Source organism: Bos indicus, chromosome 19 (genome assembly GCF_029378745.1).
Source record: "Bos indicus isolate NIAB-ARS_2022 breed Sahiwal x Tharparkar chromosome 19, NIAB-ARS_B.indTharparkar_mat_pri_1.0, whole genome shotgun sequence".
Taxonomy (NCBI): Eukaryota; Metazoa; Chordata; class Mammalia; order Artiodactyla; family Bovidae; genus Bos; species Bos indicus.
The window spans coordinates 62,804,910-62,829,449 of record NC_091778.1 but is presented as its reverse complement, the minus strand read 5'-3'; the positions used below and the strand labels follow the sequence as shown (position 1 = coordinate 62,829,449).

Genomic DNA, 24,540 nt, shown 5'->3' with positions numbered 1-24,540 from the left:
GACTGCCAGCAGGCCTGGCCTGGGACCTGCCAGGAAAAGCCTTGCAACTGCGGACGGCCAGGCCTAAAAAATCACACCGAGGTTGTTCACCAGGAGCTGGCCTCCTCAACATTGCACAGGCATCACGCCCAAGGCTGTCCTGTCCTGAGTGGCAAAGCTCTCCCTGAACAAGCTCGAAGCTGCTGGCAGTACCCAGAGCTCCCTCCTCTCTGCCCGTCCATCCCGGGCCCTGTCCCTGGGGACCCTGCACATAAAGAGCCCAGTGTCTCCCTTCCGGGTCCGCACCCCCTCTGAGGCCAGGAGGGGAGGCGCTCACATTGAGGCATCAGGTCTAGGAGGCAGCAGCGAAAACTGAAAGACGTTATCTACCAGCAGTGACAGATGACTCCATTAACATTTGTCGCGTATGCATGGGTTATTTTATCAAGAGAGTGCAGGAAAGAGCAGAGGACAAATAAACCACAGGGCAGGAGGGGGTAAGGACATGTGCTGCGGTTTCTAAACAAGTTTGTGAGATAAACGATGTTAATGTGGCTGTTGTCCTGGGGCAAGCCTGGGGGACGCGTCTGGGCTGTCAAGGCTGCCGGCCCAGTGCCTGCCTGATGCCATTATAATCTCTTTAAAGGTCAGTTTTCTCATCCTTAATGATGGTGGATTAATTTAGGGGAATAACAGTGTAGATTCAACTGTATATAATTGTATTATTTTGGCTGTGCTGGGTCCTCATTGCTGTGCGGGTTTTTCCTTAGCCGCAGCGAGTGGGAGCTCCTCTCTAGTTGGGGTGCTCGGGTTTCTCATGGCGGTGGCTTCTCCTGTCACAGAGCACACACCCTCTAGGCAAACAGGCTTAAGAAGCTGCAGTTCGAGCTTCAGAGCACAGGCTCAATCGTTGTGGCACAGGGGCTCAGTTGCCTCCGTTGCATGTGGGATCTACCCGGATCAGGGATCAAACCCCGTGTCATCTGCATTGGCAGGCAGATTCTTTACCACCGAGCCACGGGAGATGTGCTGCGCGCTGTGCTTAGTCGCTCAGTCGTGTCTGACTCTTTGAGACCCCATGGACTGCAGCCCCCTAGGCTCCTCTGTCCATGGGATTCTCCAGGCAAGAACACTGGAGTGAGTTGCCATGCCCTCCTCCAGGGGATCTTCCCTACCCAGGGATCTAACCCAGGTCTCCCACATTGCAGGCAGATTCTGAGCCACCAGGGAAGCCCAACTCATCAGGAGATAAATAATGCTAATTTTTTTAGGGAAGCCCCACAAAATCTTTGAATACAGTGTGCAGAACAAAGTAATTACTCAGGATATGCTGGTGGTTGTGGTTTTTATTATTTTCATCTGAGTCCTGCCTTGCTCAAGTTCTAGAGCAAAGCTTGGTCTGTGTAGATTTGCTCGGTGCATTAATGGGTTTTTGCAAAGATGGATGTAAAGCAGATTCATCATCAGCTGTGAATTTCACTGGTAGTTCTTCCTCTTCATGCCTGGGCACGTGGTCTGAGTGTGGGCAGTCTCCTCCCTGGGTCTCACGCTCTCCCTGCATTCCATTGTGATTGTCTGGAGCTGTATCTCTGCTCGAGTCTGGGAGGAAGTTTGCACCTTGCATAAGAGAAACCAGGTCGGGTGGCTGAGCTTAAGCCCTCCCCGGCATCCATACAGAGCCGGTCTTTCTGTATGGAATTCTCCACCTGGAAGTGGAAGCTGGTGTGAAGTGGTGGCTCATGGTTAGAATAAAAAGAGAGAAAGAAGCTTCTCCACACACTGCCAGGTCACACATGGTACATGCAGGATGGTTTCTTCACCAGAAGTCACACTAGCCTGTGTGCAGGGAGGGCGTGCTGGGGCAGCATCAGACAGCTGTCGACCCCACGTCCTGGAAAGAAACCTGGACGCCTTCCTGACTTCCTCTGCTGGTTGATGGACGTGGTCATGGACTCCAGATTTCAAGGATATTTTTAAGAAGTGGAGATAAATGAAGTAGAATCCCTTAGTTGGAAATTGTGAAGGGGAATTTGGTTTAAGAAAGGACAGACAGCTTTATCTATAAGGGTCCAGAGAGTGAATATCTTCGGCTTTCTGAGCTGTACAGTCGCAGTTGTAACTGGTCAGCTCTGCTGCCACGGCCCCAAAGGCACAGTAAAAAGTGTGCTAACAAATGCATGTGTTTGCCTTTCCCGTAAAACTTGATATAAAAAACCAGGAAGCTCAGGTTTGACCTGAGAGCCGTAGTGTGTGAATCCCTGGCTTAAGAGAGATGGGAAAGGCTAAAATATAAAATTCTGCCTATGTCATTGTGAATCACAGCAGTCAGAGGAAAAACAAGTAGACAATTGAATAATCAGCATAGTTGCAAAGGGAGCTGTCTGCCTGGGATTGAAGGGGGCGTGTGCCAGAGAGGAGGGGACCTTGTTGTGTGTGCCTGTCCTGTGGCTCAGAAATAAACTTGCTGATGTGAAAAAATTAAGCTCTGGGAATCAGCAAAAAAGGCTAAAGATTACAAATAAAGAAGGAATAGATTTTGGTTTTAGTTTTGGGGGAAGTTGTTTAGTATAGCCAAAAGTTCAAAGGAAATGGTAGACCCCCTGCCTGGGGACAGAGCTGTGATGCAAACAGGGGCCGTGACTTTGCTGACCACACTCACCTGGAAGGGGACCCAGAGGGGGGCCTTTGGCTCTGAGAGGCGCTGGGCAGTGGTGGCAAAAAACCACCCAGACAAAACTGCAGAGAAGGCAGGACTTGCCTGGTTGTCCAGTGGTTAAGACTCTGAGCTTCCACTGCAGGGCCATGGGTTGGATCCCTGGTCGGGGAACTAACATCTCACATGCCCTGTGGGGCAACCAGAAAATAAGTCTGGAAAACGGATCCAGGCCAGGAGAACAATAAAAACAAAAGACTGAAAAGCGATCTAAAAGCTTCCAGATGCAAACGCTAGTTGTTGATCAGTGCTGTGACTTGGGTAGTTGTCCTCTTTTTTATTGTTGCCATTCAGTCGCTGAGTCATCTCTGACTCTCTGTGACCCCATGGACTGTGGCCCCCCAGGCTCCTCTGTCCATGGGATTCTCCAGGCAAGAACACTGGAGCGGGTTGCCATGCCCTCCTCCAGGGGATCTGCCCGACCCAGGGATTGAGCTCGAGTCTCCTGCGTTGTGGGAGGATTCTTTACCACTGAGCCACCAGGGAAGCCCTTTCTTATTTATATTTTTGAGTAAATTTTATTATAAGCATACGTTACTTTTAAAATGAAAAATGAAAGCTATTTAACATGGAGGAGCAACCTTAAGATGTATGCTTAGAAACTGTAAGAAGCCAGGTATTCACTCAGCCTAAGCAGGAATTTCTCACTCTAAGGGTCTGAGCTGCAAACTAGGGAGTGTCCCAGGGTAGCAGACACTCATCGCTTATCAGCAGTTTTCCTAATGGTAGAACTTGCCCCCAGCAAATATCCAGTGCGTGTCTTCCCAGCTTCCCTTGTGGTCACAGCATGGGCGAGCCACATCCTTGCCAAGGAGAGCTGCTGGGAAATCTGCTCAGCGGTGGCTGGGGGAGGTTCTCCTTCTGGCTGTGTGTGTGTGTGTGTGTGTGAGTGATGTGGGCAGAAACTTTAGCCTTTCAGGGTTAGACGTGCTCCTGTGAGGATGTGGTGTTGGTGCAGTGTCAACTCTTTGGTGACCACGAGGAGCTAACCCCAAGTTCACCATACAACACTCTGGTGCTGGTAGACCAGAAGGATGGAGAGAGTGGGGTCCTTGACTCATTGACCTGTACCCACTTCCCCCCATGTATCTTCAGAGATCTGAAACAAGTGGACTCGGGGAGGATTCGGTTCTCACTGGGCACTGCAGCTTCTAAGTGGCTCTTCCTTCCCAGACTGTTCACAGAGGCGTGTTGATGGAATGCCTTAAGCTGGGTTAGAGAATGAGCAATTCTCAAGTCCTGGGGAGCTGTTTTAACCCTCACAGCAAGAGGCCACATGCAGTTTTGCAATGTTTATTATCTCCTGTCATTAGAATTTGTTGCCTTAACTATTGGGGGGAATAGAGGTGTTTTCACGTGGCTGGACGGTTTCTCCTTTTCGTGGTTGTTGGTGTGCTTCCCCAAGCCCAGTTCTGCGGAAGACAAGGGTAAGTCCTGAAGACCCCCTTCGGTGGGGCAGGAGACGCCCAGTCTCTGCATGTGTGGGCTCGGGGGCAGGTCTCGGGGGAAAACCAGTCTTCGCATCTCCTGTCGGGCAGAGAACAGTGGCTAAACAGGAGCTCCCTGCTCATAGTTGCGGGGGAAGCACAGTTAGGAAGTTTGGAATGGTCAGCTCCACCGGGCTCTATTTAAAGTGGGTAACCGACAAGGACCTGCTGGACAGCGCAGGGAACTCTGCTCAGTCTCACGTGGCAGCCTGGGTGGGAGCGGAGTCTGGGGTACGTGCATATGTATGGCCGAGTCCCTTTGCTGTCCACCAGGGACTATTACAGCATTGCTGAGCGGTCATGTCAAATAAAGTACCAAATACCAATACCGAATGAAACGTTTAAACTGAAACAACGGAAGAGAAGCAGCTTCCCGTGCTCCGGCCGGACCCTGCTTTTAGCATCCCTGTGTGCTAGTCTGCACCCGCTGACCCCGGACTCCCAGTCCACGCCCCAGCTCCTCCCCACTGGCGACCACAAGCCTGGTCTCTGTGTCTGTGAGGCTGTTCCTGTTTTGCAGATGAGTTTATTTGCACCAGATTTTAGATTCCACGTACGAATGGTATCGTATGGTATTTGTCTCTGTCTGGCTTAGTACGATAATCTCTAGGTCCATCCATTATTTGGTTCTTTTTATGGTTCAGTAACATTCCACTGTATATACGTACTTTAATTAAAAAAACAGACTAGAGCGTGGGGGCCCGGGGGCGCCTGCTCCGCACAGCAGGCTCCCGTCCCGGCTCCAGCTCTGACTGGCAGCCGCCTTGGGCCAATCCCTCAACGTCTAGCCCTTTGTTTCCTCATGGATAAAGCGAGGATGATGCTCACACGATGAGGTCATGAAGCCCAAGGCCTTGTGAGGGCTCCAGCACCATACCTGCCCCACACTAAGGAGTCCACACAAGGCTCCTACGGTCTTCAGGTCACGGGGATCCACCCTCCCAGGTGCCCTGTGCGTCGAGAGGCCGTCCCTACCTGGGGACATCACCGTCCTTCAGCAAGGCCTCGGGGAAGGGGGGGCACTGGGCTTAGCAGAAAGCACCTCCAGCTTGGAGGCCCTCCTCTGCCTCTGGCCCGTCAGTTTATGGTGCTGCCGTTATTACTGCTCCATTTTGCTCATGTTTATAGCATGTGGCTCAGTTTGCTCACCCTCCCTGAGGGTGGGGTTGGAATTCCGTGTCTGGATGCTCCAGCATGCCTGGCTCTGGGCACGTGGACCCTCCGGAGGGAATACTGGTCAGCGGCTGGGAAGAGGGGCAGCAGGAACATGTGAGAGGAGGCGCTGGGGCTGGTTCGTGGGAAGGTCGGCGTGCAGAGTTCTCTGTGTGGCTGCACATTGGAATCCTGAGTGGACAGGTGATTAACCATGTGGTTTGCATGAGTTCCAGGGACTTGAGATACTCAGTTTTAAAACCAGGACTGCAGGGTCCTGGGACAGGACTCTTAGTGTTAAAGATACAAAGTCCCAGGAAAACTGAGCAAGTCAGTCCTGGGGAAACTGGGATGAACTGGCCACTCTACCAGCAGGGCTTTACAGCCTGCTGCTGCCCGGGGACTCACCCCTGGAGCTTCTGATCTCTGCTCTGGGGGAGGGAAGATGGGGAGGAGCGTGATTGCCCGGGTGACTGTGATGTTCAGGGAGGTCTGGGAACTACCGATGGGTAGAAGTTTCTGACCCGGATTCCAGTGTACACGATGGAGCTGAGAGTGGGTTACAGGCGGCCGGCATACTGGCCTCAGCCCTAGGGGCACTGATGGAGTGAGCCCGGATGGGAAGTCCTGCTGAGTGATGACATATAAATATGGGGCATAGAGAACTCATCAAAAAGGGAAATTCTGAGGTCCCACCCAAGACACCCAGGATCCCTTTATGGCAATGACTGCAAGCCTGGGGCATCTGCATGCTCCTCAAACTTCCCAAGTGATTCATTCTTTGTTTTTGTCCCTAAGTCAAGTCTGACTCTTTGCAACCCCATGGACTATAGCCTGCCAGGCTCCTCTATCCATGGGATTATCCAGGCAAAAATAAAGGAGTGGGTTGCCATGTCCTTCTCCAGGGAGTCTTCCCGACCCAGGGACTGAACCCACGTCTCTGTGTGTCCTGGACTGGCAGGCGGATTCTTTACTTCTGAGCCACCAGGGACGTCCCCCAAGTGATTCGTGTGCATACGCAAACTTTCGAATGGTGAGACTGCAGCTCTAGGAAGTACCACACAGACGTAACAGTAAGAGTTCCAAGGACCTGCCTCCCGGAACAGTCCGACTTGAATTGACCTGGGTCCTGAAGGTGACAGGTGAGGAAGAAGGAACCATCATCCTTTATCACAAAAGATCCCCCTCTCCCCAGACCTCTTCCTCTTCTGGAAATGGCTGTGCTTCTGAACACAACTGTGGCCACCTGCCTTCAGCTCTTTCCCTGAATCTGTGCAGACCTGTGGGTAGACTGGATTTAGTCTCTTGTGACAGTTGGGACTATTCTCGATTCTTACTCTTCCTACCCTGTGGACTTGCGGTGAGCAAAAGTGGAATGAATATATTTCTCTGTAAGCTAGCGAGGGAGAAACAAAGATGCTTGCCGCCGTAAGCACTGAGCTTTAGGGTAATTTGTTTTGTGGCCGGAACTGACTAATGAATCCCTCCAAAGAAAGGAAGCCCTGGGCTTTTTCCCAGTTCTCACTAAAAGACGTTACAACCCTGTGCAGAAGAAAAGCTTGCTTACCGTGGTGGCGAGGGCCTGGAAAGGGCAGAAAACCTGTCCAAACTGATAGCGCTTGTGAGGGTTGATGTCTCCAAAGCGGCTGCGACGCTCCTTGCGGCCGGCCAGCCTCTTCTCCGCCTTCATGTCCATGAAGTTCTGGAAGGGGCCCTGCTGGGGCAGGTGGGCCGCATGCACCTGTGTGAGGAATCCCAGAAACAAAGGTTCCCGAGCACCACGGGATCACGGCGAGACCAGGCGGGGGGCTTTTTAGAAGGGGCAGCTCTCGTTCAGGCCTCTCATGCGTGAGTTGGGCTTCCGGGTACCTCTCTTCATTTTCTGTATCCCCGGGATGCAGATCGAAGGGGCAAGCCCCAACCCTCCCCCACACGAAACCTAACCCCCTATGTGTCGCTGGGTCAGTGGGTCAGTGGCTGGAGGGTCAGGGCGCGAGCTCTAGTGATGACCCCGTCCCTCTCTATGGGACCTTCACTCACCACCCACCTCTGTGGCAGATTATTATTATTTTAAAATTTTATTTGGGGTGTAGTTGATTTACGATGTCTTAGATTCAGGTGTACGGCAAAGTGATTCAGTTACACGTAAGTGTTAGTAGCTCGGTCGTGTCCGACTCTTTTCAACCCCACAGACTGTAGCCCACCAGGCTCCTCTGATTTTCCAGGCAAGAATACTGAAGTCGGTTGCCATTTTTTCCTCCAAGGGATCTTCCCGACCCAGGGGATCTTCCCGACCCAGGGATCGAACCCGGGTCTCCCGCATTGTAGGCAGATTCTTTACCATCTGAGCTACTGGGGAAGCCCTCAGTTATACATAAACATGCATCTTTTTATGTTTCAGAGTCTTTCCCCCCATAGTTTATCATAGACTCTTGGGCAGAGTTCCCTGTGCTGCGCAGAAGGTCCTTGGTCATCTATCCTGTGTAGTAGTGTGAACGCCCATCCCGGCTCCCAGTTTATCTCCCCCTGCCAGTGCTCTCCCTTTGGTAACCATAAGTTTGCTTTGGCGGGGGGAGGAACAGACCAGGCCTGACATGGAAGAAACCATTAGGACCATCAGGAGACTGCCCGGTTTTGAGGACTTTTCTTTTCTCTGTAGGGATCCGCGATGAGGGTCATGCTGGGTGCATTAGGACCTGCACTCGGGGTTCCCTTTCTCCCCTGCCCTGGCCTCACCAGGTGTCAGGGCTGGACAGGGACGTGGGGGAGGGAGACACCACCCGCTCCTGCCCCTCTGGTTTGCACGGGCCTCAGCACTCTCTCAGCTCACCCCTGGACGGGGCCTGTTCTCACTGTTCAGTCTGCAAAGGACGAAGGGGGAAAGGGACCCTCAGGAGACTCACGTCGTGTATCCAGAACCTGTTCGCTGTCGGAGGAGTCAGTTCCCAGCTTCGTCCCAGGGCTTTCACGGAGCTCAGACTCGAGACCAAAGGTGGATAAACAGGTCCCAGGGGGACCGGCAGCTTCCAGTCTGTTCCTGGGGGGTGAGGAGAGAAAGGGCACCGCGGAGGACCCTGGCACTGCACCCCTTCCTTCCGGCCGCGACCAGGGCTGATCTGTCCGTGTTTGACCCCAGCATAACCAGGAGGAGGCTTGTGCGGCTGAGAAAGAAGCAGACCCTCACCCCAGGGCCCAGAATGAAAGCATTGTTAGGAGATCCACGGAAGCCTGGTGACGATGTTCCGATTTGCTTTTCTGTAATGTGACCAGCTTTGTGGATGTGTCTCAGGCCATGTTCGCTTTTTGTGAGTTGAGGCCACACAGGTTGAGTTGATTCTTGCTCTGGGGGTTTAACTGAGTAGAGAAGGTTCTTAGGGGCTCTGACATGGTCATTTAATTTGGTTTATTAAAGGATAACTTAAGTAAGCCTCTCACTTTTCTGCCTTTGTGCAGGATTATTCTTTGACTTGAGTGTGGAGATCGGAGAACTTTCTCTGTTGATGGCCTGATAATAAACATTTAAGTCTTTGTGGGCCATCTCGTCTATCACAGCACCAGAGTAGCCACAGACAGTGTGCAAATATGCAGATGAGTGGGTGAGGCTGACTGTGTCCCAATAAAACTTTATTCATGGGCACTACATTTTGACTTTCAGGTCATTCTTCTTCGTCACCAAATAGTCCTCTTTTGATTTCTTCATCAACCAGTTAAAAACAGGAAAACACTTCCTAGTTTGCAAGCTTTAGGAAAATAGGTGGCAGGACAAATTTGCTGCCTTCTAATTCAGGAGACTAAGATCATGGCATCTGGTCCCATCATTCATCGCAAATAGATGGGGAAACAGTAGAGACAGTGAGAGACTATTTTCTTAGGCTCCAAAATCACTGCAGATGGTGACTGCAGCCACGAGATTAAAAGACGCTTACTCCTTGGAAGAAAAGCTATGACCAACCTATACAGCATATTAAAAAGCAGAGACATTACTTTGCTGACAAAGGTCCATATTGTCAAAGCTATGGTTTTTCCAGTAATCATGTATGGATGTGAGAGTTAGACCATAAAGAAAGTTGAGCACCAAAGAATTGATGCTTTTGAATGGTGGTGTTGGAGAAGACTCTTGAGAGTCCCTTGGACTGCAAAGAGATCCAACCAGTCCATCCTAAAGGAAATCGGTCCTGAATATTCAGTGGAATGACTGATGCTAAAGCTGAAGCTCCAATACTCTGGCCACCTGATGTGAAGAACTGACTCATTTGAAAAGACCCTGATGCTGGGAAAGATTGAAGGTGAGAAGAAAAGGGGATGACAGAAGATGAGATCGTTGGATGGCATCACTGACTCGATAGACATGAGTTTGAGCAAGCTTCGGGAGTTGGTGATGGACAGGGAGGCCTGGCCTGCTGCCGTCCCTGGGGTCACAAAGTCAGACATGACTGAGGGACTGAACTGAACTGAACTGTGTGAGTGCATTGAAGAAGGAAATGGCTACCCACTCCAGGATTCTTGCCTGGAAAGTCCCATGGACAGAGGAGCCTGGCAGGCTACAGTTCATGGGGTTGCAAAGAGTTAGACATGACTGAGTGACTGAGAACCTATCTGCAAGGCCCCCGCCTACATCAGTAGACAAAGAATCTGGAACAAGAAGGGAATGGACCCAGTTTTTTCTCCTTGGTCTCATCACAGGTGAACCCTTGAATTCAGCTCAAGGGCACCTGAACCCACTGTGGCTCCTTCAGAGGAGAGTGGTGATGATGGTGTGGAAACCCTAAAACACTCTTTGTTCTTTGGGGATGACTGAAAGGAGTGGGAATGGTTAGGGAAGATGAATGAATCTGGCGGGGGACATGCAGTCACTCTCACATATCTGAAGGCTGCCATGAAAAAGAGGGGTCAAGCTCGTCTGACCAGACCCTGTGGACAGAACTAGAACCAACAAAGGAAGCTGCAGGGAGGCAGGTTTGGGTGACGTTTGGTTTAAAAAAAGCAACAGCACTGCAGAGAATGCATTTATGGACCATGTTCTGCTCTCCAGCTTGTCTCCAGCCTCTTAGAGCAGTGTGGGCAGAGGGAGAATTTGAACGCCAATCTTGTTTACATATGGTCCCATCCTGGTGGCTCAGATAGTAAAGAATCTGCCTGCAGTGCAGGAGACCCGAGTTTGGTCCCTGGGTGGGGAAGATCCCCTGGAGAAGGGAATGGAAACCCACTCCAGTATTCTTGCCTGGAGGAGCCCATGGACAGAGGAGCCTGGAGGGCTATGGTCCATAGGGTCGCAAAGAATTGGGCACGACTGAAGTGACTTTGCAAGCTGAGCACAGTGAGCTCCGTTTTGCCCAAGAAGAACCAGGGCACCAGAATGTAGGATGAGGTGAACAAAGCCATGTGTGAGGGGTGGACCTTCACCCTCTCTGAGCCTTTGCTCTCTGCTCTCCTTTCTAGTTCAACCGTCTGCTCTTCAAGAAAACCGAGCCACGCTCTGCTTAGCCATCTAGTCTCGAGCACGTTGGCTGGATTGTGCAGTGCTGGCCTGAGTGTTGTGTTCCCCTGACCCTGACACTCGGGAGCAAGCGCTCCTTTGATCTGCAGTCTTCCAGATCTCAGATACCCCCGAGCAGAGGCGGTTGAACGCAAGGGCTGTGGTTCAGATTTCATGCTGCACGTGACTCCGGGGCTGGGGAGTGCCGGTTCCCCAAATGCAGCCGCTCCCCAAATGCAGCCGCTCCCGGCATTCTCTGCACTGAGGTTCCAAAAATCGCTGCTGAAACCGCACTTTTCCAAGCAAGGCTGTTTCTTCTGGAACATTTCTCCGTCTCCCCCTCCCCACCACTCTGCCCTGACATCTTACATGTCTGGTACCTCCTGCTGGGATCTCTTGCCTGGCGGAACCCCTGGCGGTTTAGAGGTGCCTCCCCAGGCCGTGAGAGACAACCTGGCTTTGGAGCTGGGCATTCCGCAGGCGGCAGGGCCGTGGGCTCGAGTCTCCCTTAAGCTGTGCCACGTCAGGCTTGCGACATGTGGGGAGGGCAGCCGGGCAGCTGTGAGGGACGGCCAGCCGCTGTAGGAGCATCTGTTGGAAAACTTGCTGTGTAATTTCCGGAGCCTTCCAGGGACAGAAGTGGGTAAAAAACCCCAAATGGAAGAAAGTCTTAATCACTTTCAAGTGGGAGGAAAGTAAGACACAGCCCGGCTCGCATGGTCTGAACTGCAGGCTCCCACAATGGCTTCCAAAGCTTCCACCAGCCCCTTGGGGACCAAGCCCTGACCTTCTTGGGGGTCACTGATTCGGTCCAGATGGGAGCATATGTAGATGAAAGTGGCGTTCAAATTCTCCCTCTGCCCACACCGCTCTGAGAGGCTGGACATGAGTTGGAGAATAGAATATGGTCCATAAGTGCATTCTCTGCATTAGTGTGTTACTTTAATGATATGCTCAGTTGATCAGTCGTGTCCAACTCTTTGTGATCCATGGACTGTAGCCCCCAGGCTCCTCTCTCCATGAGATTTTCCCAGCAGGAATACTGGGATAGGTTGCCATTTTCTCCTCCAGGGATCTTCCTGACCCAGGGACTGAACTCATGTTTCCCGCATCTCCTGTATTGGCAGGTGGATTCTTTACCACTGAGCCACCTGGGAAGCCTTTTTTAATGTTAAGGTATGAATTGTATATTTTATGTCATTAATCACGCATATATTGTCAGTCTATCAACAGAGCATCTAGGCACATACAATAATATTTAACATGTGTGAAAGTGAAATGATAGTCATTCAGTCATGTCCAACTCTTCATGACCTAATGGACTGCGGCCCACCAGGCTCCTCTGTCCATGGGATTTCCCAGGCAAGAATACTGGAGTGGGTTGCCCTTCCCTTCTCCAGAGGATCTTCCTGACTCAGGAATCGAACCCAGGTCTCCTGCACTGCAGGCAGATTCTTTAACATCTGAGCCGCCTGGGAAGCCCAACCTGTGTGGGCTCCTTCCCAGAGCACCACGTGTTTCCGATGGGGACCTGATACTGTTTCCACTCAGGTCCGTGCCACCCTCGTCTCTCATCTGAATGGTCTCTGCGTTTGTGTTGTGGACGGTCTCCTCTGGTTTTCATGCACTGGGGTGTTTCCAGCACCTGAAACAGTGTCTGGAGCAGAGTGGGTGCTCACCACACAGTGAACGACAGAATGAACCCACTTTTGAGCCCTACAGGCTCCCTAGAGTCCCTGTCACGCAGCTGACTGTGCACATGGGTGGTGCACGACCCCAAGGCTTTGATCTCGAAGCAGAGCTGGAGAGGAAGGTGAATGACAAGGTTGGAAGCCCGGGGAGGATGGACTCGGCTGCGTGCAGGGGTCTGGGACACTGTGGGCTCCTGTGCAGACCCTCAGAGGGCGTCTGAGCTGGGAGGCAGGAGGAGCCAGATGTCTGTCTCCTGTGCCTTTGAAGTTGACACTCATCCTGAATTCCGTTGGCAACGAAGAGTTTGCACTTGTTTTGCTTCGAAGTTGGAGTTGTTATCCTAAGATAAGTTGTCTCCTCTCTCCTACTTTTGCTGTATTTCTCGTCTTTCCCTTTCCCACAAATCTCCCTTTTCTTAATGTTTGTTTTTATTTATTTATTTGGTGGCTCCAGGTCATAGGTGTGGCATGTGGGATCTTAGTTCCCTGACCAGGGATTGAACCCAGGCCCCCTGCATGGGGAGCATGGAGCCTTAGCCACTGGGCCACAGGGAAGTCCCCTCACACAGCTTCTTAAGGACTAGTTTCAGTGCTGGGGAGCAGGACCAGACTTGGCAAAGCTTGCAAAAGCTTTCCAAGCTCAGTTTTATCTGGTTCACATCTTCACAGTTTTCACTGGCTTCCACGTGACTGAAACCAAGAAGACTTTCAGGGACTAGAAAGCGATTTGCAAGACGTGAGCCGGGTCTGCATCACTAAGAGCCCTTCCTGATTCTGTGTGACGGCAGGAACAGGAGGCAGTCAGGAGGACTTATGTAACCCTGGGTCTGGCAACTGGAATTTGTCACTGTGTTTGGGATTCAGTATAAGTGACAGCTCTGAGTTAATGATCAAAAACGATTGCGCCATCCAGTTAGTGAGGCTTGAAGATAACTTTTCACCTTAAAAACACCCCCCGCTTTTCTCTCCTGCACCCAGGAGGCACGCTGAGCAGAAGCATCACGTGAACACCTCTGCGGAGGGTGTGGCTTCTTTGCCTACAGCAGGAGATGGAAATGCGGAGATGACTTGCCTCCCTGTCTTCCTCTCTCTTCTGAGCTCCCGCTTCCGACCGCAGCCCCGCTCTGGCGTCTGCCGCTGGCACTAGGTGACACGTCTCCATTCTTCTGTTTTTAAAAGTCTGGCTGTGTCTGGTCTCCGTTGCGTCCTGGGGCATCTTCTCCGCGGTGGGTGGGCTTGGCGGCCCCGTGGCGAGTGGAACCTGAGTCCCCTGCCTTGCAAACTGCTTGCTTCTCTGCTGGGCCACCAGGGATGTGTCTGCCCCCCATTCTTGCAGAGATGCCTCGTTGGCAGCCGCCCTCTTCCTGCCTGAATGAGGTGTGCCTGGCTCGGTCCCTGCTTTGGGGGAAGAGCCCAGTTCCCAGACATGAAGGCAGCATGTTGGGGAAGGGCTCGTGTGTCCTTGGCCAGAAGCAGACTCTCTCCCTGAGGGCGAGGCACCTGCAATCTGTGGCTGCTGAGCCCCCTGCCCTGCCTGGCCATCGGTGTCCCTGGGAGTGGTCCCCTTTTTCCCAACCCTGGGTTTGACCTAAACGCAGAAGTGAGAGCCTTGGCGGTTGGACGCTAAGTCCTGAGCACTGTAGCTCTGCAGACTTGAACTTTGTAACCTGAATTCACCCGCCTCCATTCCCTGGGTCCCATCCCATCAGCTCCACCCTCGGCCCCGGGCCCCAGTTCCTGAAATGGAAAAGAGCCCGCAGGTTCCCCAGGACGGCTGGCCTTACCCCTGGCATCCTTCCGGGACTCTCTCTTGCCAGGAGAAGCTCTGTCCTCCGCAGCCTTGTCGTCGCTGGCATCCCTGGTCTTGTTGCCCGTGACCTGGGCCCCTTCTCCCTTCAGCAGCCTCTGACCGAGGGCCCGGGGCTGCTCTTCAGACAGGGCTTCCTTCTTCTTCCTCCTCTCACTGGGCGCTCTAAACACAAAACCCCCATCAGCGCTGATGCTCTGAGGGCATCAACTGCCCCTGAACATGGGGCCTGGCCTGTGGGCTTAAGTGGAAGGCACTGAACGGAGAGCCTAACTTCAGGAAAAAGGATGTAAACTGGAGAGAAAATGGATGGATGAAGTCCCTTATCTTTGCATATAGTAGAGGGCGGAGAAGGCGACGGCACCCACTCCAGTGCTCTTGCCTGGAAAATCCCATGGATGGAGGAGCCTGGAAGGCTGCGGTCCATGGGGTCGCTGAGGGTTGGACACGACTGAGTGACTTTACTTTCACTTTTCACTTTCATGCATTGAAGAAGGAAATGGCAACCCACTCCAGTGTTCTTGCCTGGAGAATCCCAGGGACGGGGAGGCCTGGTGGGCTGCCGTCTATGGGGTCGCACAGAGTCGGACACGACTGAAGGGACTTAGCAGCATAGTAGAGGGAGAGATGAGTAGACATGTCCAGTGCCCAAGTAGCAGGGCGATCGGAGAGCAGGTGCGTGCGTGCGTGTATGTGTGTGTGTGTACACACACATATCATTACACACTCATGTATATGAATGAAAGAAAATAGTTCTTATGAGCTAGTATTTCATTTTTATGGGGTAAGCTTAATATTTGCTGTTATTTAGTTATTCAGTCGTGTCTGACTCTTTGCGACCCCATGGACTGTACCCACCAGGCTCCTCTGTCCATGGGATTTCCCAGGCAAGGACACTGGAGTGCCATTTCCTTCTCTAGTGGATCTTTCTGATCCAGGGATCCAACCCATGTCTCTTGTATCTCCTGCACTGCAGGCAGACCAGTTGAAAAGAAGGTTATTTTGGGGGAATATCAAACACAATTCTCGGGTCACCCTCAAACCTCCAAGTCATCCCTCTTGGCAAGACCCACCAGGAGCTTCCTGACAGCCCTGCCCATTTCCTCCCCGCCCCTTCCCACCCCCAGTGCTGGGCATCCAGGCCCAGGTTTCTGTGCCTCGAGCTGTGTTTCTCACTCTGCCTGGAATGTCACACTTTCCCCCTCTCCTCATTTGTGGCCCCATCCTCTTAGGGCCTCCTCCTTGCCAGTCCTCCATGGAGTGGTCCATGACACCTCCCGCCTCCCTCCCATCCGTGTAGACCTGCCCTCCCTCTGGTCCCCAGCCCCTCTCAAGCATCTCCATTCTAGTGATGACCGCAAGTGCAATACACGGTCCATCCTCGTGCCTGTCTCCACTGTCACGTACTGTGTTCCACAAGGGCTTACACTCCACCTTGTTCCCCAGCGGACCCCCAGCATGAAGCACTGTATCTGGCAAGAGACAGACGCTAAGTTCATATGGGCGGATGGACGGATGGGTAGATGGGTGGGTCAATGGGTGGATGCCTGGGTGGGTGGACGGATGGAGGGATGGGTGGGTGAGTGGTGGATGGAGGAGTGGATGGATGGATAGATGGTTGGGTTAAGGGATGGATGGGTGGGTGAGTGGGTGAATGGGTGGGTGAACGGGTGGCTGGACAGATGGACGGATGGGTGGATGCCTGGGTGGATGGATGGATGGATGGATGGATGGGTAGAGGACAAAATATAGGGTAAAGGTTGAGGAGAATAAAAGACAGTAGATCAAAAATATGAACTATGTGAAGAGAGAGTTGGAGGCATGATTAATACACCTCAGATCCACAGTGACACCCAGAGTCGGTCAGGAGCAGAGAGTCAGGGTGCTGCTTGTACCAATGAAGGCTGCATCTGAGATTCATCAAGAGTGTCCACCTACACTAGAGGCTCAGAAAAGAGGACGTGATTTGCGTTTGCATTTTGTGGTTGGCTCATCTGAAGAAGCACTACGTGGCAAGATCTCTGGCGAGCTTAAGTTCTTCCCTGAAAGCCAGAGAAGTTGCATCTGAAACCCAGCGTCCTGGACGTGATAATTAGAAGAGAATGTTAAGGTGTAGACACCACCATGTCCCTCTGGGAGCCCTGGTTAACACCAGGCATCGAACTGTCCTCCCTGAGGTTGGACGGGCACCTGGCATTTTCTCCACACCTTAAAAAAGCACGTGGCTTTTCTTTGATGAGTTTGAACTTGGCTTCTGAAGCCTCTGTGCACTTGGGCTTCTCGGCTGCTCCTTTGCAAAGACGCAGCTTCAGCAGTTTGTGTGCTGCAGTTGTGAGTCGCGGGGCAGTTGTTTAGAAAGACGACATTCTTGCACTCAGGGGACATCTGCTCTGTGTCTGATCACCAGAAACCTCCACCTCTGCTAGCAAGTTGTATCATTTGAACCGATCAGCCGGAGGCGCGTTTTGGCACAAGAAGGAAATCAACACTCAATAAAGATACTATTATAGTGTCTCTGGTGCCCTATTCAAGGATCTTAGACTGTGTCCCTCTGTTACGGATTCTTATTTATGAAGTCAGAGCTGGGCGGTACCAGTTACCAGACCCGGGCAGAAATGCAAATGAGCACGGACCCTCAGGACTCCTTGTCAAGATGGATTGACCATCGAGTGACTGCTCAGGGGGCAGAGATGTCCCCTCATGAGAACATATTCTGGCATATAAAATTATCCTCATAAAATGTTGGCGAGAAGAGTAGTCTGAGGGCCCTCCATCAAGTCACCCATGGGGGACGGGCTGCTCTGCATCTGTTTTCAATTAACTGTGTTTATTATCTTTGCATCTCACTCCCCAGCTCAGCATAATCAGTTAGGAACTATCTCCTGTGATCTTAGCTGAAAGCCTGTTTTTGTAAGTGGAGCTGGCTGTTTGCTTTCACACTCGAGGCCGTGACACGGCTCCCTTCGCTGTGAGCCTGGTGTGTGCTTTGTCGGCGCCGCAGGACGGGGCCTGGGGCTCTGTTTATCCAGCACTTGTTGCTGTTCCCTGTGGGGCTGCAGATGCTGTGTTGGGTGTTAGGGTGGAGTGGGGACAGAGCGTCAGTGCGTGAATATCTAAAGAGAGAAGCTGTCCTTTGTGAAAAGTGCTGGAAGGGAAACTAACCAGGGAGAGAGACAGACATCGTGAGGGCCACCTTCTGAATTGCTGGGGAACTGGAGGCAAAAGGAAAAGAGGGCATCACCGACTCAACGGACACGAACTTGGTCAAACTCAAAGAGATGGTGAGGGACAGGGAGGCCTGGCATGCTGCCGTCCACGGGCTCGCAAAGAGACACAACCGAGTGACCGAACAGCAACAACCTTCTGAATTGACTGGTCTACCTCTTTGGGCAAGGGAATTTGGATCTGAGGCCTGAATGATAAGAGTGAGACATTCAAGCCCTTCTCTGGCAGTCCCGTGGTTAGGACTCTGCATTCCCACTGCGGACAGCTCAGGTTCCATCCCTGGTTGGGGAGCTAAGATCCTGCGTGAGGCAGTGTGACCCCCCAGAACAAATTGGTTAAGAACAAGCCATTCAGAGAGAAACTAGGCTCTCAATTGTGTCTGACTTTTTGCAACCCCATGGACTGCAGCCCACCAGGCTCCTCTGTCCATGGGATTTCCCAGGCAAGAGTACTGGAGTGGGATGCTATTTCATCCTCCAGGGGCTCTTCCCAACGCAGGGATTGAACCAGTGTCTCCTGTATTGCAGGCAGATTCTTTACCATCTGAGCCACAGGGAAGCCCAGTAGGGATGATCCAAGCTACTTATTTAATGTTATCCTTTCAGTTCCAGCAAGTGGAACCCATTTTTTAAAGCTACTCTTTAAAATTGACATTTTCTCTGTACATCAGGGATTGAAAAAGCCAAAAAAGTACAGAGGCTCCTCTTACAACATTTCTTCGGTAGGTCTCTGCCTTCCTATTAATTTTCAGCAGAGTCTGTTTGTTTTTCCACTAGCTTGCTGGCGTCCGAGAACAGGCTGTTCCGTACTCTGCTTTGCTTATCTCCCTTTCTGTTTGGTTCTAAAGGTGTCCGTGGTGCTCTTAGGGAGTGTGATGTTTGAATGATTGGTGAGCAGCCTGCACTGCAAAATGCATTCACTTGCGGTTATCACTGGTGACCCACTTGGAAGAAAAACTTGTCCCAGCAGATTTCTTGTGTGTGTGCCTAGAATCTTAGAGCCTTGCAGGGGAAAGTCTTCTACTTTTGGTAGAAAAAGCTTAATTTTGGGAGTCAGAGAGCTTCAATCAAGTCCTTAGCTGTACGGTCATCTAGTTTAGGACTTGAGGACTATGATAAGCATTTTTTTTTTAAGTGTAAGAGTAACATTTCATTCTCCAGGGGATCTTCCTGACCCATGGATCGAATTCACGTCTCCTGCATTGGCAGGCAGATTCTTTACCACTGAGCCACCTGGGAAGCCCCATAAGTGCTGTACAATATTGGGCAAATTACAGGCATTCAGTTCAGTTCAGTTCAGTCGCTCAGTCGTGTCAGACTCTTTGCCACCCCATGAATCGCAGCACGCCAGGCCTCCCTGTCCATCACCAACTCCTGGAGTTTACCCAAACTCATGTCCATCAAGTCGGTGATGCCATCCAGCCATCTCATCCTCTGTCGTTCCCTTCTCCTCCTGCCCCCAATCCCTCCCAGCATCAGGGTCTTTTCCAATGAGTCAACTCATCGCATGAGGTGGTCGCAGTATCGGAGTTTCAGCTTCAGCATCAGTCCTTCCAATGAACACCCAGGACTGATCTCCTTTAGGATGGACTGGTTGGATCTCCTGGCAGTCCAAGGGACTCTCAAGAGTCTTCTCCGACACCATGGACTATGCAGTAATTCACAATTTTAAGGGATATCCTCCATTTATAGTTTTGAAAACTATTCGCTATGTTCCCCTTGTTGTACAGTATGTCCTTGTATCTCCTTTTATTGCTTTTTCTTGTAGCTTATTTTCTATCTAACAGCTTGTACCCTTCAGTCCCCACTCCCTCTCGCCTCTCCCCGCCTCTACCAGCTGGTCACCACCGGCTTGTTCTCTACATCTGCGAGCCTGCTTCTTTTTTGTTATATTTGCTAGTTTGTTGTACTTTTTAGAGTCCACGTATAAGTGATATCATACAGTATTTCTGAAAATATCGTTGAACTCTGTTTCTGTCTGGGAGACGTGAATAATGAGATATATGTAAACTGCAGAGTAGTTGTGAAGACAAAAGGAAGTGACACATGTGACGTTCTTAGCATGAGACAGTTCATACTGGTCACCACAAACCGTCTATCACATTTTTATTATCAAACTTACAAACGCAATGGTTGCCTATTGGACAGGAAGCAAACGTTCCTGGTTTGCAGCTCTTGAAAGGCTGTTGACGAGCACTGCAGTTGTGTGTGTGCTGGGGGCGAGGTGTCGGGGTCCTGGGTGGGTTTTCTCTGTTACAATCGAGCAGAAGTTTGCAGACTGGACCTCCTGATTGTATACTTTAAATCAGTTTGAACAAAAACTGTAAACTGCACAAAAAATGGGAACTTTCCTATGCAACGTGGATTACAAGCTTCTCTTGAAAAACCGTCTGGTGGCCCGGGGCCCCCCGCTGCAGCTGGCGACCGGCGCTGTGATCCAGACGCTGACGTCAAGGTCCGTGTGTCCTGCCCGGTTCCCTGTCCATCTTGGAGCTGGTGTTCTTGTTCAGCTGCTCAGTCGTGTCCAACTCTTCGCGACCCCATGGACTGCAGCCCACCAGGCTCCTCTGTCCATGGGATTCTCCAGGCAACAACACTACCATGGGTTGCCATTTCCTTCTCCAGGGGATCTTCCCGACCCAGGGAGAGAATCCTACCTCCCACATTATAGGCGGATTCTTAACTGCTGAGCCACCTGGGAAGCCCACCCATCTTGGAGAGCTTGGCCTTTCATCTCATATGGACTGTGGACCAGCTGGTAGGACCTTGGACAAATTTTCTAATTCTTTTAGTTTCGGTTTCCCCATCTGTAAAATGGAGATGCTAATAGTAAGTCTTACCCCTGAAGTTTCTTTTGAGGAGGAAATAATAAGTTTTCCCACAGTGCTTGGCACTCGGGAAGCCCTTGGGGCCAGCTACGGTTATCCTCAACAGAACACTTCACAGATCAGTGGGCATCTGGTTGAAATCCATACTTGGATGGGTGAAGCAGACACTTAGACACTGGTAGAAACAGAATTATGGATATGACAGGCATATGTTATAGGGAGATCATATCTCTGAAAAATACCGATAAGATTTTCTCCTTCATCCACTTGTACTTGATCCCTTCCCCACGCTGTTTCAGGAAAAGCTTTTAGACTGGTTCTCGTCCAGCCTGTCCACTGTCCATCCTTCCCCATCGTGGAGCTGCCGGTTGGATTCTATCAGGGGAGCCCTTGCCTCTGGCGTCCTTTAGTTTAGGCGATGGGATGCTCAGTGGGGGATGAAAAGAGGGAGGAAAGTGATGGCAGTACTTGTCCCTTGGGCTGGCTCCTCCCTGGGAGGCTGTCTCAAGCCTCCTGAGATCTCAGCTGAAGGCTGCACGCGTGCGTGAAGTCGCTTCAGTCACACCTGACTCTTTGTAACCCTATGGGCCATAGCCCGCTAGGCTCCTCTGTCCATGGGGTTCTCCAGGCAAGGAGACTGGAGTGGGTTGCTGTGCCCTCTTCCAGGGGATCTTCCTGACCCGGGGATCAAACCCCCGTTTATTGCATCTGCTGTGTCCCCTGCATTGACAGGTGAGTTCTTTAGCACTGACCCACCTGGGAAGCTGAACTGAAGGTTACCTGCTCTCTTTCCACACTTTGTGTGTCTGGGTTTGGTAAGCCTGCCTTCGGGCTGTCGGGCCTCGAATCTCCAGGCGCTGATGCTTACACGATTGCCAGCCGCAGCTATGTGTTGTTTCCTCCTGCTCCCTGTGTGGCTCCCATAACTTGGTAAAGCCGCTTTGATTTATCCTATATCCAGTAAGTCATCAGCTGATGTAGCTTCTACTGAACTGGAGACAATTAGGGTTATTGAAGCAGAAAGCGGAGAGAGTGAAGTCATTTTAAAGTCCTCATCTCCCGTTGGCAAGGAATCCACAGCTAGGTAGAAACCAGGCTTTGTGACAAGAGAAAGGGTTTTCTAAATGCCTAAGAGTTTCCTTTAACATATACAGAGCCGGAGGAGATTAGGGAGGGTCAAGACGGAGGGGATATGCGTATACTTATGGCTGATTCACACTGTCGTACAGTAAAAACTAACGCAGGATTGTAAAGCAATTATATTCCAATGAAAAAATAAGTTTTAAAAAAGCCATAGTGCAGAGCACCTGGAGGAAATGGCTTTGGGGAAGTGCCCACCCCATAGGAAGAGGAAGTGGAGACCACTCCCCACGCAGGGGCGTGTCTGGGAGGCAAGAGGTAGGATGCTAACCCCCGCTAGGTCCCCCAGCTGCCTCCTCCCCGACTCCACCTGGTTTAGCCAAACTGGGTGGGATTATGGGGATTAAGACTCGGGAGAGTCTGCACAGGGTGGTCCACCCCGGGCCCCCTGTGTCTGCCAGGGTTGCAGGAGGTAGAAGGCTGGATGCTGGGACCCTTCTGGCCCTGCCGAGAGGTCGTCGGGGTGCTGAGTGCTCGATCCTGGCCCAGCCCTGTGGTCAGGGGCCCGCCCTGCAGAGGGACTGGGTGATCTGAGGGCTGCGGGGTCCTCGGGCTTCGGCGGAGGCCAGCAGGGTGCCACAGGGGCAGAGAGGGCAGCTGCACCTGAGCGAGCCCCCCCCAGGCGCTGAGCGAGCCGCCCGCGGCCGAGTACCCGGCCCGGCTGTGCACCCGCCCTGCCTCTGCTCCGCGTTGGGAAGGGGCGGGAGGGGTGACCCCTCGAGGGAGAAAAGCCTTCAAGCTGACTCTTCATTCCCCCGAGGGAAGCTGAGTTCATCTCAAGGTGAAATGCTTCAAACAAGAACAGAGTAAGTTCCCCTTCACGGGCAGTTTTGATTTTTCTTGGCCATCAGGAGGACCGGGAACTCCAGAGCAAGACACTGGTGGCGAACGACTTCGTTTTCTCCACTCCGCTGTGCTCTGGGTAAACTCCGAAGCCCTCTCCAAGCCTTTCTTACAAAAGGGATTCTTTACGAGGGACCCTTGGGGCTTCCCTGGTGGCTCAGAGGGTAAAGTGTCTGCCTGCAATGTGGGAGACCCAGGTTTGATCCCTGGGTCGGGAAGATCCCCGGATGAGGAAATGGCAACTCACCCCAGTGTTCTTGCCTGGAGAATCCCATGGGCAGAGGAGCCTTGTCTGCAGGGTTGCAAAGAGTCGGATACGACTGAGCGACTTCACTTTCACTTTTCACTTGTGGCCTTGGAGCCACGTTGAGTCAGATTAGTGGTGCTGAATGCATTTCACCTACTGCAATGACTTTTACTTAGTTGATTTTACTCTAATAACTTTAAACGAAATTGATATGGAAAGAAAAATGTCCACATCCCCTCTACCGTACTTCAAAGACATCCACTTTCAAAAAAAAAAAAACACGATTTTCTTATTTTTTATGTTGTTAAAGGACACCACCCTTATGGCAGAAAGTGTAGAAGAACTAAAGAGTGTCTTGGTGAAGGTGAAAGAGGAGAGTGAAAAAGTTGGCTTAAAGCTCAACATTCAGAAAACGAAGATCATGGCATCTGGTCCCATCACTTCATGGGAAATAGATGGGGAAACAGGGGAAACAGTGGCTGACTTTATTTTTTGGGGCTCCAAAATCACTGCAAATGGTGACTGCAGCCATGAAATTAAAAGACGCTTACTCCTTGGAAGAAAAATTATGACCAACCTAGGCAGTATATTAAAAGCAGAGACATTACTTTGCCAACAAAGGTTCTTCTAGTCAAGACTATGGTTTTTCCAGTGGTCATGTATGGATGTGAGAGTTGGACTGTGAAGAAGGCTGAGCGCTGAAGAATTGATGCTTTTGAACTGTGGTGTTGGAGAAGACTCTTGAGAGTCCCTTGGACTACAAGGAGATCCAACCAGTCCATCCTAAAGGAAATCAGTCCTGAATGTTCATTGAAAGGACTGATGCTGAAGCTGAAACTCCAATACTTTGGCCACCTGATGTGAAGAGTTGATTCATTTGAAAAAACCCTGATGCTGGGAAACACTGAGGGCAGGAGGAGAAGGGGACGACAGAGGATGAGATGGTTGGATGGGGTCACCGACTCTATGGACATGAGTTTAAGTAAACTCCGGGAGTTGGTGATGGACAGGGAGGCCTGGCGTGCTGCAGTCCATGGGGTTGCAAAGAGTCAGATGTGACTGAGCGACTGAACTGAACTGAAAGGACTGCTGCTGCATCTGTGAGCTTTTTAAAACACTCTGCTTAAGGACAGCTCTGCTACCAACACCCAGAGCGGGTCTCCAGGGACATAAAGGAAGAAAGGGACGGATAATTACCTGATGTCGTCACATGGCATCAAGCTTCTGCTGACCTGGTAGGCCTTCCAGTTACCGAAACGGGACATTCTTCGGATGGTGTTCACATTCAGCAGTATGGACGGAATTTCTCTCTTCACTTCCGGCTTCTTAGCCTTTGCCCTTACACCGAATCCCAGGATTCACGGGGATCGCGTTCCATCCTTTCTCTGGCATCCTAGCCCTTGATTCGGGGGGCTCTGGACTTCCTTGGAATGTTGACATTGTGATGTTGCCAATGGAGTTCCTAAGCCGTTTGGAACTGGAGTCCTGAAGAAGAGATTTTAGCTCTGCTGACCTCGGCACGGCTTTTCCCTCATTTGTGCACTCAAGCACGTGACGGTGGGGAAGTGTTTTACTTGGACTGAGGGATGAGCACGAAGAAAAATTCGTTCCCTGCTCTGGTGTGTGTAGCTGTGACTGGGACGCATTGGCTATTCTGAACGATGCCTTATTCCTGTGTTTTTGTTGACTTGGATCTGAAAAGAGACATGATCAGATCTGCTCAGGTCACACACAGCTCTTTGTGACCCCACGGACTATTGCCTGCCTGGCTCCTCTGTCCATAGGATCCTCCAGTCAAGAACACTGCAGTGGGTTGCCATTCCCTTCTCCAGGGGTTCCTCCCAGACCAGGGGTTGAACCTGAGTCGCCTGCATTGGCAGGTGGGTTCTTTCCCACTGAGCCACCTGGGAAGCCCATCCACTTGTAGTGGAGATGCCTGTTTCAATAGGACTG

General features: G+C 51.5%; 1 protein-coding gene across 2 annotated transcripts; it reads right to left on the bottom strand.

Annotated features, from left to right (window-relative positions):
* Nucleotides 1-3,533: 3,533 nt before the first annotated feature.
* On the bottom strand, nucleotides 3,534-23,895 carry LOC109574420 (uncharacterized). 2 transcript variants are annotated; one of them, XM_070774201.1, is made up of 5 exons: nucleotides 23,785-23,895; nucleotides 14,283-14,470; nucleotides 8,235-8,368; nucleotides 6,899-7,072; nucleotides 3,534-4,219 (listed from the first exon to the last, which is right to left on the bottom strand). In XM_070774201.1, the coding sequence occupies exons 1-5, from the start codon at nucleotides 23,850-23,852 to the stop codon at nucleotides 3,989-3,991; spliced, it is 795 nt and encodes a 264-aa protein (XP_070630302.1). In that variant the 5' UTR covers nucleotides 23,853-23,895; the 3' UTR covers nucleotides 3,534-3,988. The 2 variants fall into 2 exon arrangements, with proteins under 2 accessions (XP_070630302.1, XP_019837994.2); XM_019982435.2 differs by lacking the exon at nucleotides 3,534-4,219 and adding an exon at nucleotides 4,228-6,611.
* Between the last annotated feature and the right edge of the window lie 645 nt (nucleotides 23,896-24,540).

What these genes read in the sequence shown, in the direction of transcription:
- LOC109574420 (XM_070774201.1), bottom strand. Translation starts at nt 23,852, where the DNA reads ATGTCCCGTTTCGGTAACTGGAAGGCCTACCAGGTCAGCAGAAGCTTG. An exon ending in GTCCCGGAAGGATGCCAGGG is followed by an intron (nt 8,369 to 14,282) that starts GTAAGGCCAGCC and finishes CTCACCCCCCAG; the next exon opens with GAACAGACTGGAAGCTGCCG. An exon ending in ACAGGTTCTGGATACACGAC is followed by an intron (nt 7,073 to 8,234) that starts GTGAGTCTCCTG and finishes TTCCTCACACAG; the next exon opens with GTGCATGCGGCCCACCTGCC.